The following is a 17849-nucleotide window of genomic DNA, read 5'->3' as shown; positions in this document are numbered from 1 at the left end:
ATACCGGAGATGAATGCCTTGAGGGGGTAGGAGGCTTTCTCTTATGTGTCGATGAAGACTCCGACTTGCGCCAAGGAGCCTCTCTTCCCAGGCTCCGAGGTGCGCTAGAAGGAGACACTATACTCCCTTCTGGTCTTGTCAGACCAGATGGGTGGCTTTGTTTCCCTGACTCCTTGACAGGGATACTAGGAGGAGCTTGCCTCTGAAAAACATCAAGCATTTTTAAGCTGAAGTTTTCCCACTCCGCATGGGTCCACAATTTCTTTTGTAACAAAACATTTTCAGGAGAAGGACAATGACAAGGACCTGTGATGCCTTTTTTTTTACTCTATGAGTGTTGTGAACCGGACCTCAATGAACCAAGCATGTTTGAGAGCCTATTGACCCTAAACCTTGAAACCACCACCACAGATTGCACGAATTTTAGCTCCTGCTAATATTCTCAGAGGAAACACCAATATTTGAATGACCATATAAACATACTCTAATTACATGGAAGTGAGACTCCTGTAGAGGGAGGGAAATGAAATGGCATGAATATTTAAAGCTATATAACACACAAAATGAATCATTCTAGAGCAGCGTTCTGCAACCTTTGGCTCTCCAGATGTTTCGGACTGCAACTCTCATCATCCCCGGACAGCATATTAATTGATTAGGGACCATTGGAGTTGTAGTCCAAAACAGCAGGAGAGCCAAAGGTTGCAGACCCCTGTTCTAAAGTGACGACAATGACATAATTTACATCAAATCCATCCAGACCTATTGCACTCAAAGAGCAGAGCCAATCACAAAGTCAATGGAAGAAGTGCACATGAACACTGAACTGGTCTGGTGTCTGGAGGTGTTGAAACATGCAGGAGCTATGGACATTAAAAATTCTGCTCACGCAGGAGGCCCTTTCAAGATTATGTCTAGGTGGGAATCTAGTTGTCAGGGCAGTAGGCAAATAAAGGCCTTCAGTTTCAGTGCTATCGGACAGGTGCATTTGCCAATACCATTAAACAAAGTCGGAAATCATTATGATTCTCTGTCAAAACAAACTGAACTCTTTATTACATTTTTCTTGATCAATTAAGTGGATTTGTAAGGCTCACTTCTTGTGATTAAGGCACATGTTGCCTGGCAAAATGGGGCCAGGGACAGACTGATCAACGAAGCACACAGGATCTGGCAGCAGGGCAAAGCAACTCTTTACTATGCACAACAGGATGGGTGAAGATAACGCCTACAAGGTCTAGGGGCTACAACTAAAACCCAATAAGGATGGCTAATCTAAAATGGATGGGTTACTCAAAATGGTGCAAAAGGCCTAACCTAAGGGACACCTGAGGATCCCATGATTTCCTGCTTTGATGTACTGTCCCAAAGATATTGTGCCCGGTTCCCTTTTTCATTCAGCCTACATTCCCAGGGTTATAACGTCAAGCGCACTGCTTGACTTTGCCTACCAGAAAGTACTATGCCCATTACTTTAGGATACATCTCTAGTGTAGTTAGTCCCACCTTCTAGCTGTGGATAATTCTCCTAGTATAACCATGATGATACTTTTCACACACTCCTACCAGAAAGTATTTCTTACACATTTCAAGGTTTTTGTCAGGCTGTGTTTTTGTAACTCACTAGTCATAGTCGTCATGATGGGCCAGATTTATCTATTTTCTTGCACAGAATTTGTCTTCTTTCTAGCATTTTGGAAATCCTTCTCAACAGGTTCTCAGGTTCTTCTTCACTGTGTTTTGTCCCAGCCAGGTTCTGAAACAGTCATCAGCAGACTCTTGCCTTCATCTGCTCGTTTCTGTCTGGCCTTCCAGCTGTGGTCTCCTGCAGTGTCTGAGATAAACCCCCCACCACGCTCTGTCTTCTCCTTTTTCTCTGGGTCTTGTCGGTGCTGGTGTATGAAATATAGACCTTAGCTGGCACTCAGCTTCCTCTGCAACCACCCCTCCCCAACCCCAGCATCTGAGTTTCACAAATGGCTGAAATGCATCCCTCAAAAGGCTAGTAGCCTTCATTCTAAATTTCCCCTTTAAGGTCACACCCCAGGGCAGGATCTCCATCCACTAGCCCCATTTCTCTGTTCCTTCCATATCTAGGACGGTAGCCAGATCTGGGACACTTCCTGCAAGAGCTGTTTGCTCCTAATTGCTGGTTTATTATCTTGACTCTTCAATTTACTCATTACTGGATTCTTCCCCTTTCTCTCAGCCGTTGGTCCCTAGTTAGTTATTCCCTTATATCAATCTTGCTCTGAAATGTGTTACCCCAATCGTCTACGATGTTTCAGACATTTTCTCTCAGGGGGGAACATCCCTCAAATCAGAGGACAACTTTCTTTTGGATGGGTTAATGGATGGGGATTTGGGAGAGGGCTTGCCTGCATCAAGTTTCCTCTTTCTTTGCTGCAAGGCCTTCACAATTATAGATTGACATGAGCCACAGTCGTCCACCTTGTGATCCGACCCCAAACACCACAAACAGATTCGGTGAGGGTTTGTGATGGACATTTTAACCCCACAGTCTGCACACCGTTTAAAGTCTGTCTTTGTGTTGAGGTCATGTCGATAGACTATCGAATCGATCTTGATAGAACAAACGCAATTGAATTTTTGCTCAGGCGAGTAGTTCCTAAGCACGCAGCAATGCGGAAAAAATTGAACTGAGGTAACGGTCAGCACGCGTGCTTCACATACCAGCGTTGTCATGAGGAACTATATGGAGGCCTTCGAAGACCAAGACTCAACGCTGCACGATGCTCAACCCTATGAAAAAAGAATTTCGAAGCAAGCTGCAAGCATACTTGAATATCAAAGAGGAGGACTACGGGGGAGGACACAATCCATTTGAAGGATTGTTCCCTGAAGATCTTATTCCTAGGAGGTGCAAGTATTTCTAGTGCCTTCCGGCGCAGTCCATCAGAAAAAATACAGCACCACTATAAACCCATGCTGTGCTCCAACCTTCATAGGAGAAAAAGCATATAGCACAAGGCATGGCATGGCAGGGGCTTGCTTGAGGGAACACACCATGCAAACCCACAATCGTAAAGTCTTTAAAAGAAAGTTAACTTTTATAGGATATCTTTTAAGAGATGCATTCTGGGCCTCCCATTTGTGCAGGCCATTCTCAAACAGTTTGGGAAAGAGGGAGAGCAGGCAGAAAGTGAAAATTCCAATTTAGAAAAGGAGACCACATCTATGTGCAAACTTTGTCAAACTCAGTTAAAAGATGATTTTTTCCTGCTCTCAAAGCCATACATCTAAACAGCCCCTGGATCAGCCTTTCCTCATATTGCTAGAAGAAGCCACAAGTAAAGGCTAATGCCATACAACTGCAAGAACCTATTGAAAGATTGCCTGAAAGGACTATATTTGCAGGGAGGATACTTTGCCAAATAAATAACTGTTATATTGTAATGATTGAATGCTGTTCTCACTAGGCTTGGTGAGTGCCAATATATGACCCTAACACCTACACCCACACACCATCCTCCTCCCCCCGCCCTACCTGAGACTGAGTATTCTGCTCCAAACTATTTCATCCCCTGGCTGCTTGTAGATCCCTTGCTGCCAAGATGCCTTCCCTCCCCCATTAGCTCCAAATTCCCTTGTTTCTCTGCTTACCTCACCTCATGATTGTCCATAGCTAAGTCTGGGCTCAATAAATACCTTAATAATTATAAGGTGTTCTGCAATAAAACAAAACAGATGCATTGACACATTCGGATACCACACTACCATACTGTACTTATGGACTGGGTCACACACATACACACACTGTTAAACACGGTTACATCTTGTGCAAGGAAAACACCCTTAACTGGTTGAGCCTAAGCTAGCTCTTAGTATTATCTGTGCGAGTAGCTGGATGATGCAGACCACTGCAATAACATCAGAAGCCTGGTGAATGGACCATCAAAACATTGTGCCAATAACAAATAATATGCACACTCTGCAATAGCAAAGATAACGCAGACATGATTTTCTGAAGTACACACAAACTCAGAGGAGGCACACCTGGACTCTCATGATTTGTACTCCGATATTTAAAATGACACAGTCATCCAGATACCAACAGATCAACAAAGGTCTCAGTTGAGATTTCATCCAGTTTGAAGGAAGACAGCACATTGTGGAATGGCTGAATCCAGATGCCCTTGACAACTACAATAAATCATTCCTCGCTCTTAGTATAATCCCTAAAACATCAAGCTTTAAATGGTGAAACAGAGATCTCAGAGCAAATCAAGATTACCAATCACCTGGTGGATCAGGGAGATGAAGGCAAATGCGACGAGAGCTTTGACGATAGAAGTTTGGGAAACAGCCAGCAAATGGTCTGACAACGTAAACAAACCATGACCTCTGAACCCACAGTCTTTCAGTCCGCCACCAAGGTAAGTGCCACACACCTGAGGGAGAACTCCGTAGCATGCAGGCAGGTCACTGTCATTCACTAGCTTGGCTGTTAGCTGATACGGATATTGTAGGAAGCAACGGCCAAATCTCAGAACAGGGGTCTCCAAGCGAAGAGAGGGAACCATAGACCTGAAAAAAGGAAGACACAATGTTATGGGCATAGACGATGAAACCTAGTCCAGAAAATGAAATGCCATGGTATAGAAACCGTGAAGAGCATCATGTACCAACTGCAAATCTACACAGCATAATCAATATATCCTAACCAATCCATCCTACGCCAATGCATCGCACTGCACGTACAATTCAGAAGTAGTGGAAGAATTAATTGATGCAACTGTTAGTGCATATTTAATACTTCTGTGGTGCATCTCCACTGCAAATAAAGAATGAATGGAGAATGACTACTTCAAAGCCAGTAGGAAGAATCAAAAGTTTCAAGAGAGCCTATCTGAAAGGCAAGATTATTATTATTTAACACATTCGATATAAGATTCCTACCTTTGACAAAATGGGCCTCCTTATGAATATGTAAGCAAAACCAGCAGTAAATTCACCCGATGGATTTACTGTTACGGTCATACAGTATGGAGGCATTACACTCCATATTACAACTACACAAGCCAATGGAAACTAACAGTGATCACGGTAAATCCATCAGGTGGAATTACCAAGAAATAACTGCCAAATGTTAATTCCACAAAAAAATTGCAGAATTACTGTTAACACTCCTAAACCAGTGGAATATTTGCATGGTGAAATCCTCGAAAAATAGCTGAATTACAGCCATCTACAGGAAATAAACAATTGCGGAAACAGTACGCTAATTGCGGCCATTTTGCAAATTACAAATCTTCCTGAATCCATCACTCCCCATTGCTCTCAAAGCACCAAATTTACCAAATCACACCAGGAGAAAAGGGAAGTCCAAGGTGTCTGAAATTACTGTTTGCAAACCAAAATTCAATAAGGCGGAGCTGCCGGTCCTAGCAGATGAGGTGGTGGACAATGCAGAAGAACAAATGACTTACCCCTGGTAATGTTCTTTCGACTGAATGTTCCTCCCACGGATTCCTCATCTTTGATATACTCCGATATCCTGCTTCCAGCACGGAAACTTTTCTCAGCAGAGTGAGCTGTGCATCGTTGTCTACCTCTTCCCCAGAGAGCCTCCGTCCTCCTTAAGTATGATGTCGGCGCTGGTATATATGGCACCCACCGCGCCCGTTGCCTCAGTTCGTGTTTTTCCTCTTACCATCACAGCAGTCTCAAAGACCAGAATACTTGAGCATTAACAGAGAGTAAGGTTTAAACCATGGAAACTCTTTCTTGACTGAGGGGAAGGATGGGAGGGCGATGAGGAATACGTGGGAGGAACATCCAGTGGAAAGAAAATTACCAGGGCTAAGTAATTTGTTCTTCTAATGGATTGTGTCCTTCCTCATCTTTGATATTCTCCCATAGCAGTTTGTTGCAGTAGGTAGGAAAGAAGTTAATTTTGGTTTATGCTGTGTAACACAGCCTTTCCAAATCTGCATTCCCAGCCGAAAGGGAATCTAAACAGTAATATTTCACAAATGTATGCAAAGAAGACCAGGTGGCGGCATTGCAGACGTCTTGTAGCAGTACCTCTTTCTGGAGGGCTAAAGAAGTGGCTACACATCTGGTCGAGTTGCCCCTTAGACCCTTCAGGAACCTCTCTCCCGGCTGGGTTGCAACATTTGGATATACAAAGTAGGATCCACAGAGACAGCATTTGTTTAGTGACCGCTTGTCCCATTCTTTGGCCCGCATATCCAACAAATAGTTGGTTGTCTTCTGTTATCTTAGAAACCCTGTTGATGTAAAAGCTCAAGGCTCTTCTAGGGTCAGGTCTCTGTAATCTCTCCTCCTCTTTAGATGGATGAGGAGGAGGGTAGAAGGCCAGTAAGACAGGCAATCGTTTTGGCAGAAGAGAGGGATGAAACCCTCAAAACTACCTTGTCCTTTTGAAAGACCGTGAATGGTGGTTTTGAAAACAAGGCCTGAAGCTCGCTCACTCTGTGAGCAGAATGGCTGTTAGGAATACAGTTTTTAAAGACAACATCCTAAGTGGACAAGAATGTAATGGTTGAAATGGAGAACCCATCAGGAAGCTTAAAACTAGGTTGAGATCCCAGACCTGAACAATAAAAGGAACCAGTGGGAAGATGTTGGTCAACCCTTTCAGAAATTGGATTACTATAGGAACCTTGAAGTAGGAACCTCGTTCCAGATAGAGCAATTGAAAATGGACCGCGCAGCCAGATAGCCCTTGGCTGTAGCAACCTGTAGCTTCCGATGGGTTAAATGTAGTAGAAAAGACAAAACCGATGGTGTGTCACAAGTAAATGGATCAATTCCTTTATCTCTACACCAGCTGAAAAATGTGTTCCAACGGTAGCAGCACAAATATTTTTTTGCTGCCTTCTGGCCGAAAGAAACACCTCCATGACATCTTCCGGAAGGTCCCAATCTTTGTACCTCAACCTCTCAGAGACCATGCGTGGAGATTGAGAGTCCTGATCTCTGGATGAAGAATGCGACCCCCCTATTTCGAGAGAAGGTTCTCTCTTTGCGGAAGATGAATTCACGGTCAGATGGACATTTCCAGAAGTTCCAGGTAGCACATCTTCCTGGCCAGGTCCGTGTCAATCAGGATCATGGATTTCCAAAATGTCCTTAGCCTCCTGAGAACATGAGGAGTGACACGTATCAGTGGAAACACTTACAGAATTGGAAATTCCCAGTCCACTATGAACGCGTCCTCTAGAGCTCCTCTAGGGGGATATTCCCTGGAGCAGAACTGTTTGCACTTCTGGTTGATTCTGGTTGTGAACAGATCACCTTGTGTGGTAACCCAACAGGTGAAGATCTCTTGGAGCTAACTTCCAGTCATGTGAGACTGCTCTCTGGCACAGAGCGTCCGCCGCCTGTCTTCTTCTCCAGGCAGATGAACTACTGACAGAGATTCCTTCTTGCAGTGCCCAAAACCAGAGCTGCATTGCCTCTCTGCACAGAGGCAGTGACCCCCACACTCCCTCTCTTGTTGAGGGAATGCATGGTAACTGTGTTGTCAGTTATTATCAGGAGACTCTTTCCTCGTACAGAGGGCAGGAAGGCTATCAGCGCTAGTCTGATTGCCCTCGGTTCCAAAAGGTTGATATGCAGTTTGGACTCCGACAGAGACCAGTGTTTGCTGATTGTTAGACCTTTGGTGTGACCTCCTCAACCGGATAGGGAGGCGTCTATCTCCACCGTAATCTCTGCCCATGGTTGCCAAAAGGGTTCCCTCTTCAACACATTCTCCTTGATGGACCACCATAGGAGATCCTGCGCAATCCTGTTTTGGATCTACACCAGATCTGTCATCCTGCAGGAGAACTGTGACCACTGAGTCCTGAGGTCCCACTGAAGAGACCTCTTTCTCAGACAGGTGGCTGGCACCAGAAAATTGCAAGATGCCATGAGACCGAGCAGCCTCAGAAAATCGAAGGCCAGAAGATTTGAGGCACTTTGAAATTTGTTTATCATCTGCGCTATGTGGGTAGCCCTCATCTCGGGCGGCAAAGCTTTTCAAGAGATAGAGTTCAGGACTGCTCCAATGAATTGCAGCTTCTGGGAAGGGGTCATGTGGGACTTCTTGAAATTGTCGAGAGAATGATGGGTGCTGTTCAGATGTTCCAGAGCCTGTTCGGGTGAACGGGCTCTGATCAGCCAATCATCCAGGTAGGGGTAGATGTGAATACCCCCCTGAGTAGATTTGCTGCCACTACCGCCATCAGCTTGGTGAAAACCCTCAGGGTAAATGTCAGCCCGAATGGCAGAACTCAAAACGAGAGTGACCATCTTGAACCTGTCCTTCCTGAGGAACCAGCATCTCAATTCCAAGATGGGTCGCAACCCTCCATCCTTTTTCGGGATTAGAAAATAAGGAAAGTACCAGCCTTGATTTATTTCCGCTACTGGTACCTGTTCGATTGCACCCTTCTCCAACGTGTCTGAACTTCCTGTAGGAGGAGCAGATCTGATACTTTCAAGGTCTGGTGGTCTCTTCAGAAAAGGGAGGCAGTAACCATGGGCGACTGTTTGTAGTGCCCAAGCATCTGTTGGAATACTTGGCCATTCTTTCAGATGCTGGGATAACCCGCTTCCCACCACTGTTGAATGATTCAAGTTTTCAAAGTGGTTTTGTGGCACAGGTTGGTGCAGAAGGCAAGGCAGCCAGCGGATACTGCTGCAGCTCCTCTGCCTGTATGTCCTCGACCGCCTCGTGGCTGCCTTCTCTGTCCCCTCTGGTGAAATTGACCTCTTCCTCGGCATAACTGAGGAATAGTAACAAAATGAACGATTTCTCCATCCCTGAGCCGAAGATTGAGCTGTTCGACCTTGTTGTTGCTGCCTAATGGCCCGACTCAAAAATGTCACTGCTGCCTTAGGCGACTGCAACTTTTCAAGACTTTCATCAACTCTAGATCCCAACAAGTAAGCCCCTTCAAACGGCCAATGATCTTGATTGCACGTTGGGCAAAAAAACCCTGATTTACGAAGCCAGGCAAATCGTCTAAGCACTGTACCAGCAGCCATAGAAAGGCTAATACAATCTGAAGCCTCTAGCCCCCACTGCAATAATTGGCACATAGCATCTTTACCATCCTGAATAATGCTCATAAAACCATCCATTTCTTCACCCTTTGGGATGTGTTCAGATGCCATGGCTATCACCTCCCACAAAGTGCAGGTGAACTCTGCCATAGCAGAAGCTGCATTTGTTGCTTTCAGTGCCATACTCCCTGCGGAGAAAACTCTCTTTCCCATAGCATCAAGCCTTTTATCTTTGCTGTCCGGAGGGACTGTGGGATAGGCTGCTCTCTTAGATGCAGGAGTAGCTGCTTGCACAACAAGGCTTTGTGGACTCGGATGTTTGGAAAGAAACTCTGGATCCACCTATGAAGGGATGCTAGGATGAAATCTAGATATTTCCAGTTCTCTAGAACTTTATTCATCACTGCTGTATGAAAGGGAAGGACTGGGTCCTTAGGAGGTCCCCTGTCCAAAATATCTATAAGGCCATCCTGTTCATAATAAACAGATCTATCCCATCCAAGATATTTAATAACCCTTGCTATTACCGATCTATAAGAAGCATAAGCATGACCTGAACCTTCAGGAGTGCCAAAAGCAACCTCTGGAAAGGTGTCTAGACCACTGGCTTCCTGCAGGGTGTCCACAAGGTCTCATTTTGGATTTCTGGGACATCAGCTCCACTGGAACATCAAGAGTCCCATATTCCCTACCCAAACTATAAATAAGGCTTTCTTCCTCCACCTCTTCACCATAAATAGAGGCCTTGACTTAAAAAGTAACTATTTCCTGAGGTTTAAAAACCTTCAGACTTTCAAAAGTCTGAGGGCTTCGACCCGGACTGTTTTGGCATCGTTAGACTCAACTTCGACGCTGACAAATGATTCTGAGAAGGAGGATCCCTTTGGGGCGTTGGGGCCATGAGAGGTGCACGAGATGCCTTCGAGGCCTTTGAATCCTTAAGCCTTCTACCTACTGTCCGGGCCATCGGGCATGGTCAGTGGTTTTCACAGACAACAACCTGTTGGCATTTCATACAATGGGATCAGGAGTCTAACAAATACAACGAAGGGGCTGGCTTTGCCACCTTCTCAAACACCTTTAACATCTGCCATCTGAACTTTTCCAGCTCCACTTGATTAGTCCCTTTTTTTAGGAAATCTTACCCATTTGCCTTCGGGCGAGGAATCCGTAGAGGACGATCTAGAGAGATGACTCCTTTTCTTTGATCCCCTCTGAGATGACGAAGAGTACCGCCGAGATCTCGAACATTTATTCCCTCTTGGACTATCTTCGGACAAAACTTTAGTGAGGGTCACCGAAGACAATCTCGGGGATGGTTTGCCCAAAGCAAGTTTCCCCTTCCTCTCCTTTAATGCTTTTTCAGTCAGACTGGCACGAGCCACAATCTTCGACGATGTGGCCCACACCCAGGCACCAGAGATATGCTCGATGAGGATCGGTTATGGACATCCTAGCCAAACACTCAGCACATTTATTGATTCCCGTTTTCGGGCTACAAGTAAACATTTTTTAAATACATTCGGAACTACGCAGTAAATAACATGCTGAGGCGAAGAACCGTTTTGAGCAGCTGTGCGTAAAAACGGAACTGAGGCAACGGACACAGAGGTGCCATATATATCAGCTTCAACGTCATACTCGAGGAGGACGGAGGCTCTGGAGGGACACAATGTCGACTACAATGCACAGCGTCCTCTGCTGAGAAAACCTTGAGCTGCAAGCAGGATATCAAAGATGAGGAATACGTGGGAGGACAAAATCCAAAGGCATTTTTTGGAAGGCAGCAGTGGAATAGATTCATACCCCACATGAACACCATATGGAACCAAATAAGGTACAATGTAGTGGCTGCAGCCGCTGTGCAGCGCAATGTAGAAGATTGCTGCAAGAGATTGAAGGACCTTAAGTCACAGGTCGGCAGTCTTCTCCCCATTCAGCGCTTCAAGACGTCAGCCACTGGAGAAGGCACAGTGTGTCAAGCATTCTGCATATGGTAAACATTGAGGGAGTAGGAACAGCGTAGGTGGAAGCTGGCAGTAATACTGAACAGGGTGAGCAAATATTTACACTATGGGTACAGGAAAATGCAGAGGTAGTGCAAGGGTTCTAAGCAATCAGCAGGCGGGCATACAGATGACATTATTGCTGATAAGTGTCTTGCACGCTTACCAATAGCACAGGAATCCAGATGGAGACCTATTTGAGGTGTGCACCTGGAAGGCACACCATGTAAAAACAAATGCAATCAATTCAAGGATTGAACACATCAACATACTTGTCACATGGTGCAGTCTTGTGAGGTAGAGATGAACAATGCCCATGACCACCAAACCTGATGTAGCCAGTCATGCCATAAGCACTATTAAAGATGAAAATCACATCTCACAGACCCCAACACATCTAAGTGCACATATATCAACATGTACTAAGGGGCAAATGAGGCACAAGTGGCAAGCACTAAGCTCAGTTTGTACAGCATGAGATACGCTCCCAAATAGGGTGTACAACGAAAGAGTCGGTGAACCATCATAACCATGCAAAGTCACATAGGCTTGGACGGACACTCTCCACGAACTTAGACCTAGAAGTGCTGCTACCTGCACCATAACCCAATGAATACACCTAGCTGTTAACTCCACAAATACGACACGTACAGTGTGCATCAATCACAGACTAGCTAAGTCACATGGAAGTTAGAATACAAGTGTTTCCGTGAACCGGACTGTAGTAACACCTTCATACTGAGATGTACCCAGTTGACTCAACATTCCATGTGTCCTGAATAAACCTGCACTTGGCAAATGAACACAAAACATTTCTCACAATAGGAACAAAAGGCATCAAAGGAGAAGTTACTAGTGCCAGTGCAGCTGCACCTCCACATGTCAGGACTGTCACCTCTGTTGAAGAAACTGCCACCTCAAAGCACCTCTACTTCCACACCAGCACCCCATACAGTATGGAGCTCCCACGAGACCACAGCCACAAAAATAGGGAACACAATGTAGCAAGGAGCAGCTGCTGTCTCTATGGCTGTTTACTCCTCCACTGCACCACAAGAACCAGCCATCAACGTGACAGCCCACACCCTGCCCCCACATCTGCAGCAGGACCCCTAGTCACCAAAGCTGGCAGTAAATCTGCAACCTCGCCAGACAGAGTGCCACTCACTGCTACTCTCATCAGTCACATAGCAGTACCTCTTGCTATCACAAGCACCAATCAGTCTGAACTGGCTTAAAGTGTAAACTCAATACGGTTTAAGTTACTTACCTTTAACTACTGTTCTCCAGCATGGGTCTGGTATGGATTCACATGCTCATGAATATTTGCCGTTGTCAGACTAGGAATACTCTGTAAAAGAAAAAAGATTCACTTTCACTTGAAAACTGTATTTCTCCTTTAAACCAATCACTGTCCTCTGGGTCATACTGCCCCCAACCAATCCTAGTCCTCTCCCCAAGCTCCATCCCTGGTGGCCGTCTTCAGACTTGGTAAGCATGTAAAGTGGCAGAATGAACCAAGAAGAGCCACAGAGGGGGAGGAGGGAGGGTTTGCACGTGAATCCATGCCAGACCAAAACTGGATAACAATAGTTACAGGTAAATAACTTAAACCTTCTCCAGCATGGGGTCTGGCATGGATTCACATGCTCAGGAACAACAATTACATAGCAGTACATATACACAACCATGGGAGGTGACAATGCTCAACAGACGCAATCCACTCACCTCTGGAACTGAGTCACCTCAAATGAACAGGCTGCCTAGCACCACTTGGCTGACTCGGGACTCCTCCCTGAAATCCCTGTCGATGCAGTTAAACCTTGTGAAGGTGTGCGAGGACCTCCACGTAGCAGCCCTGCAGATGTCGAGCAAAGGCACACCAGAGAGAAAAGCTGTTGTTGCTGCGATGGTTCTGGTGGAATGGGCTCTCGGCCGGCCTGGAAGGGGTCTGTTATCCAGCCAATGACAGTGCATGATGCAGCCGGGGAGCCACTTGGAGATGGAAGCCTTCGACATGGCTTGTCCGTGATTAACTGGATCAAAATTGACTAACAGCTAAGAAGTCTTCTGAAAGCTCTTTGTGCGTGCCACGTAAAACTTCAAGACACGTGTAACATCTAGCGAATCCAAGGCCCTCTCCGCTGGAGACGACTGATTCGGGAAGACAGGCAACGCCAAGGGCTCGTTGAGGTGGAACTTTGACGGCACCTTCGGCATAAAGGTGGGGTGGGCACGCAGTACCACCCTTGAAGCATGGAAGTACAGGTACGGCTGCTTGTACCGCTCTGACCTGTCTGGCCCAGGTGAATGCCACAAGGAATGCAGTCTTCCACGATAGAAACTTGAGGGGCCTGATGCATTGGCTCAAAAGTGCCCCATAAGTCTAGTCAAAACCACATTCAGTTCCCAAGATGGGGCAGGAGCCTTCACTGGCAGAAAAGTCCTTAAGAGCCCTTTGAGGAACTCCTTGACAAGTCTGTGTGATCACAGAGAAGGCCTACCTGGCGCCCTGGTGTAACGGGATATGGCGGACAGGAGCACCTTGATAGAGGTATGAGCCAGTCCGGCCTTGGCCAAGGAAAAACAAGTATGGTAGGATGTGCCGGGCCGTGACACAGAGAGGTAACCTTCTGAGCCCGGCACCACACTGAGAAACGCTTCCACTTGTGGGCGTAGCAAGTCAATATTGAAGAGGCCCTGGCCTTGGCCATGATGTCCTTGCACTCCACAGGTAAAGCATAATCTCCAAATTCTAGGTCTGCAGGAGCCAAGCCCTGAGGTTCAGTGAAGCTGGGTCGTGGTATAGAATCACCTCTCCCTCGCTGGACAGAAAGTCAGGAGGTTGTGGCAGTTTGATGGGCGGAGACACCGACAGACTCTGCAGATCTAGATACCAGAAATGCTGCAGCCACCCTGGAGCGACGAGTATCATTCTGCATTGACACTGAGTGCGTTGATCACTTCTAGAAGGAGTGGGAATGGAGGAAAAGCGTAGAGGAACAGTCCCTCCCACGGGAACGAGAACGCATCCCCCGTGCACTTTGGCTGCGGGAACCATCTGGAGAATCTCTGACACTTGGAATTTGCTGCTGTCGCAAAAAGGGTGGTCTGGGGTAGTACCCATTTGTTGAATAGGAGATCCATCTGGTCCTGGCGAAGCTCCCACTCATGGCAAGAACGTAGTGCCACATATTCTAGGCCTCCCTGGAGAGAGCTGGAGAGTGTGTCCCGCCCTGCTTCAAACATAGTGGTGGTGTTGTCGGTGAAGATCCTCACCATCTTGCCCCTCATAGACGGCAGGAAAAACTTGAGGGCCCAGAAGACGGCCCTAAACTCCAGGACGTTGATATGGAGGGTTTTGTCTTCTGGCAGCCATAGCCCTTGGTGTGCAACTGCCCGGTATGAGCTCCCGATCACTCCAAAGAAGCATCCGTGGTGACTGTCTCCTGATAAGGAGGGGCTTGGAATGGAGCACCTTGCATGATATGAGTGCTTACACCCCACGAATTGTATTGCTCGCCGGAACTCGTTGTTGAGAGGGATCTTGTCTGTCCAGGATCCAGAAACCTGTAGCCATCTTGCATCGAGAAACTCCTGGAGAGGCCTTGTCCGTACTCTGGAGAAAGGGACGAGGTTGATACAGGAAGACATCATGCTCAACAGCGACTTGCCGGCTCGCACCGTAGCCAACTGCGCCGACGACAGGTGCTATACCTTCCCAAGGATGGCTACCACCCTCTCCAAGGGGGCTACTAGGCAAGCTACTGTGTTGACCCATGACCCCAGAAACAGAGCGCTCAGTGATGGCTCCAAGCAGGACTTTGGATAATGCCAGATCAGTCAGCAGACGAACGGTCCTTGCCGTGTGCTGGTTCAACAGAGCATGGGAGTCGGATTGAATCAGCCAATCGTCCAGGTAAGGGTAAACGTGAATGCCCTTGAGACGCCACCAGGGACAAGCACTTTGTGGAAACCTTTGGGCCAATTTCAGGCCAAAGGTAAGTGCCTTGAACTGATAGTGCCATCCCTGGACCACGAACCGCTGGAACTTGCTGTGTTTCTGATGGATGGGGATGTGGAAGTACGCGTCCTCCAAGTCCAGAGACCCTAGAAAGTCGCCTGCCTCCAGTTGCCCAAGAACATGCTGCAAAGTAACCACTGTAAACTTCTGAGCATTCAGGTACTTTCTGAGGCGTCGTAGGTCCAGGATCAGCCTGCACCCCCTGTCTTCTTTCGGACCATTAAGTATCTGGAGTACACCCCAGAACCCTGGAGGTGCTGGGGGACTGCTTCTATCACCCCTTTTTGTAACATGTTTTGGATCTCCTGCAGCAGCTGCGGCGTGTGTTATTGAGGCGGGGGGAGATAGGGGGCTCAGGGACACCTGCGCTGGAACTCCAAGGTGTGCCCCTATCTGAGAGCATACAGCACCCATCTGTCGGTGGTGATGGTCTTACACACGCTGACTAATCTCGTCAGCCAGCCTCCCAGTGGGGTGCACCAGTGGGGGCCTGAGTCCACAGTCGGTTCAGGCTTGCTTAGGTGCCGTCTAACACATTAAACTGAAATTCCGACCTGAACTTGGTGGCTTTCAGCCCTCCCTGCTAACAAAGACAATTCCTTTTCCCATCTGACGGAATCCAGTGTCGGTAATGTCCACTGCCACTGTGATGGCGTGGTCCGAGGCTCCCTCCCCCTCTTGGGACAGGTCCAGAGCTTCTGCCTTCTTGTCATTGAGTAGGGAGTTAAGGATGGGCCCAGCTTATACCAAAGCTCCTGGTCGTAGCCTGACCAACTGGCCAGCGCATTAGCAGCTTTAATGGAGCTGGCCACCGTGTATATATATAATCCTTTTCCGGATAGCATCTAGTTTCTTTCCCTCCTGGTCCAGGTTGGGAGGGGGGTTCCAAGGATGAGGATGGATTTGCACAGAATATCCTGGCCACGGCTGAGAAACACAGAGTCAGGTGAAGGCTGGGACCTCAAGCACTTAGGGGCCGAGTCTGGGACTCTACTTCTTCTCGAGCCTGTCCCACTTTAGCAAGGCAGTGCTTTGGGTCTTCAACATTGCTAGGCCTTCCTCCCAGTTATCATTCAGCAAAGGAGCGGACATGATGGTCCTCCTCCTGGACTTGCAGCGTTAATAAAGGAAACCTAAATAAAGGAAGAGATCGGAGGCCCTGGACATCAACGAATGGAAGGAGCCAACCTCATCTGGTGGAGAGGCTCTGTGCGGTTCATACACGCCTGCTGGCTCTCCGTCCGCTGGCACAAAGTCATCGGCCTCGTCAGTGACTGTCGCCGCTGTCTCTGTGCCCGTGTTCGTGTGTGTGAGGCAGGATCCACCGTTGGGATCAAGTCCAGAGGTGGAGGCGCAGTGGCGTCAGCTGGCACCTTGGACCAGCAGGGTCCTTTGACTTGTGTTTGCACGGTCTTGGAGGACTTTCAGACGGAGCAGGGCCCATTGTGGGAGGCAACCTCTGCTGAATATCTGTTACCAGCGTGTGTAGCGTGCTTAGAATGTCCAACAAACGTCCCTGGGTTGAGGTGTAGCAGGAATGGGAGGTGGAGGCTCCAGGCTGGTATGCCTGTCCTGGAACTGCAGACGATAGGGTTCAACCCGAGGCGAGCCACCTTCTAACAAGGGTCCTTGACCCCCTTCGTGGTCTGAATAGTAGCCCTTGGACAGGTCATCACCCTCAGCTAGTATAAATGTCTCCCGGCACACTTGGCTCAGCTCCCAGTTCCGCACCCCTCCTAGGGTTCATCGAGGCCTTACTCCTTCCCCTCTCCTGAGTCTTCTGGGGGCGGGGGTCAGGGGAAGAGGCTTCTGTCCAATTTCCAGGGGGCTTTGCCGTAACCATGGCAGTAAACTCCCACCGTGCCAGCAAGGACACCTGGGGAGTAGCTGCTGCTGTGACTGTGGGCACCACCTTCGTGTGTGCCCTCCCTTTGAAAAAGTAGTAGTCGTTGGCGAGGTCGTCGACGAGCAACAGCAGTCGTCGCTATGGTGGCCGTTGATGACGCAGCTGATGATACTGTTTTGAGATGGTAATGGAGGTAGAGAAGGGCTCATCTTGGATTTTTCCTTGGTCGCCTTATCTGTCGATGGTACGCAGAGTTTTGAAGGGGTCAAGGACTTTCTCTTCCAGTGTGTGACTCTTAATGGTTAGCTTACCGTAGATGTGGTTGGTGATAGCGACCTTGCCCTTCCCGAACTGGGACCCGCAACAGCAGTGAACCCAGTGGGATCTGTGGCCTGCAGCCTCGCCTTCTTTTGGACCCCTGCAGGCGGGGCGTCTCCAAAAGGACCTCGACCTCTTATCCGAGGGAGTTTGATTGTGGGACCGGCCGGCCGGCCGGCCCTGGTGAAGCCTGATCATGCCCAGAGGTCGAGTCAGAGGCCTTCCTCAATTTTAACCATGCTGCCAGCCTGCTGTAGGGGTCCTTGGTCTTTTTTGAAAACCCATGGCAGACCTCGCATTTTGCCTCATCATGGTCCGGATGCAGGCAGTAAAGACATTTGTGGTCTCGATATTCCACTAAAACATTTTAGTCCACATTTTGCGCACAGTTTAAATAGGCATCTCTTCTCCTTGGTCATGGTGAAAAGGCGCAAAGTAGGCCCAAGCCTGGGCCTTATGATGAAGATCCTCGATGAACCTTGATCTTCACTGACAACAGGTCCCCGCTGGCAGTAAACTACCTTCGGTTGAATGATGAATTTAAAAATCAGTCAAAATGTTAAAGTTTTGTTAAAAACTTTGAAATATTAGGAAAAAAGCTTGGAGAGCAATA

At 47.7% G+C, this 17849-nt stretch overlaps 1 protein-coding gene across 1 annotated transcript in view; it reads right to left on the bottom strand.

Moving 5' to 3' along the window:
* Positions 1-17849, bottom strand: part of HYDIN (HYDIN axonemal central pair apparatus protein) — a 3273799-nt gene that overhangs the window by 2429986 nt on the left and 825964 nt on the right. The window contains exon 16 of the mRNA XM_069654775.1: positions 4413-4548. Within this exon, the coding sequence (XP_069510876.1) occupies positions 4413-4548 (136 nt within the window). The remainder of the gene's footprint in view (positions 1-4412; positions 4549-17849) is intronic.

Source organism: Ambystoma mexicanum, chromosome 1p (genome assembly GCF_040938575.1).
Source record: "Ambystoma mexicanum isolate Mex_15411 chromosome 1p, UKY_AmexF1_1, whole genome shotgun sequence".
Classification (NCBI taxonomy): Eukaryota; Metazoa; Chordata; class Amphibia; order Caudata; family Ambystomatidae; genus Ambystoma; species Ambystoma mexicanum.
The sequence above is the reverse complement of the archived record's forward strand: the minus strand, read 5'-3'. Positions and strand labels throughout refer to the sequence as shown.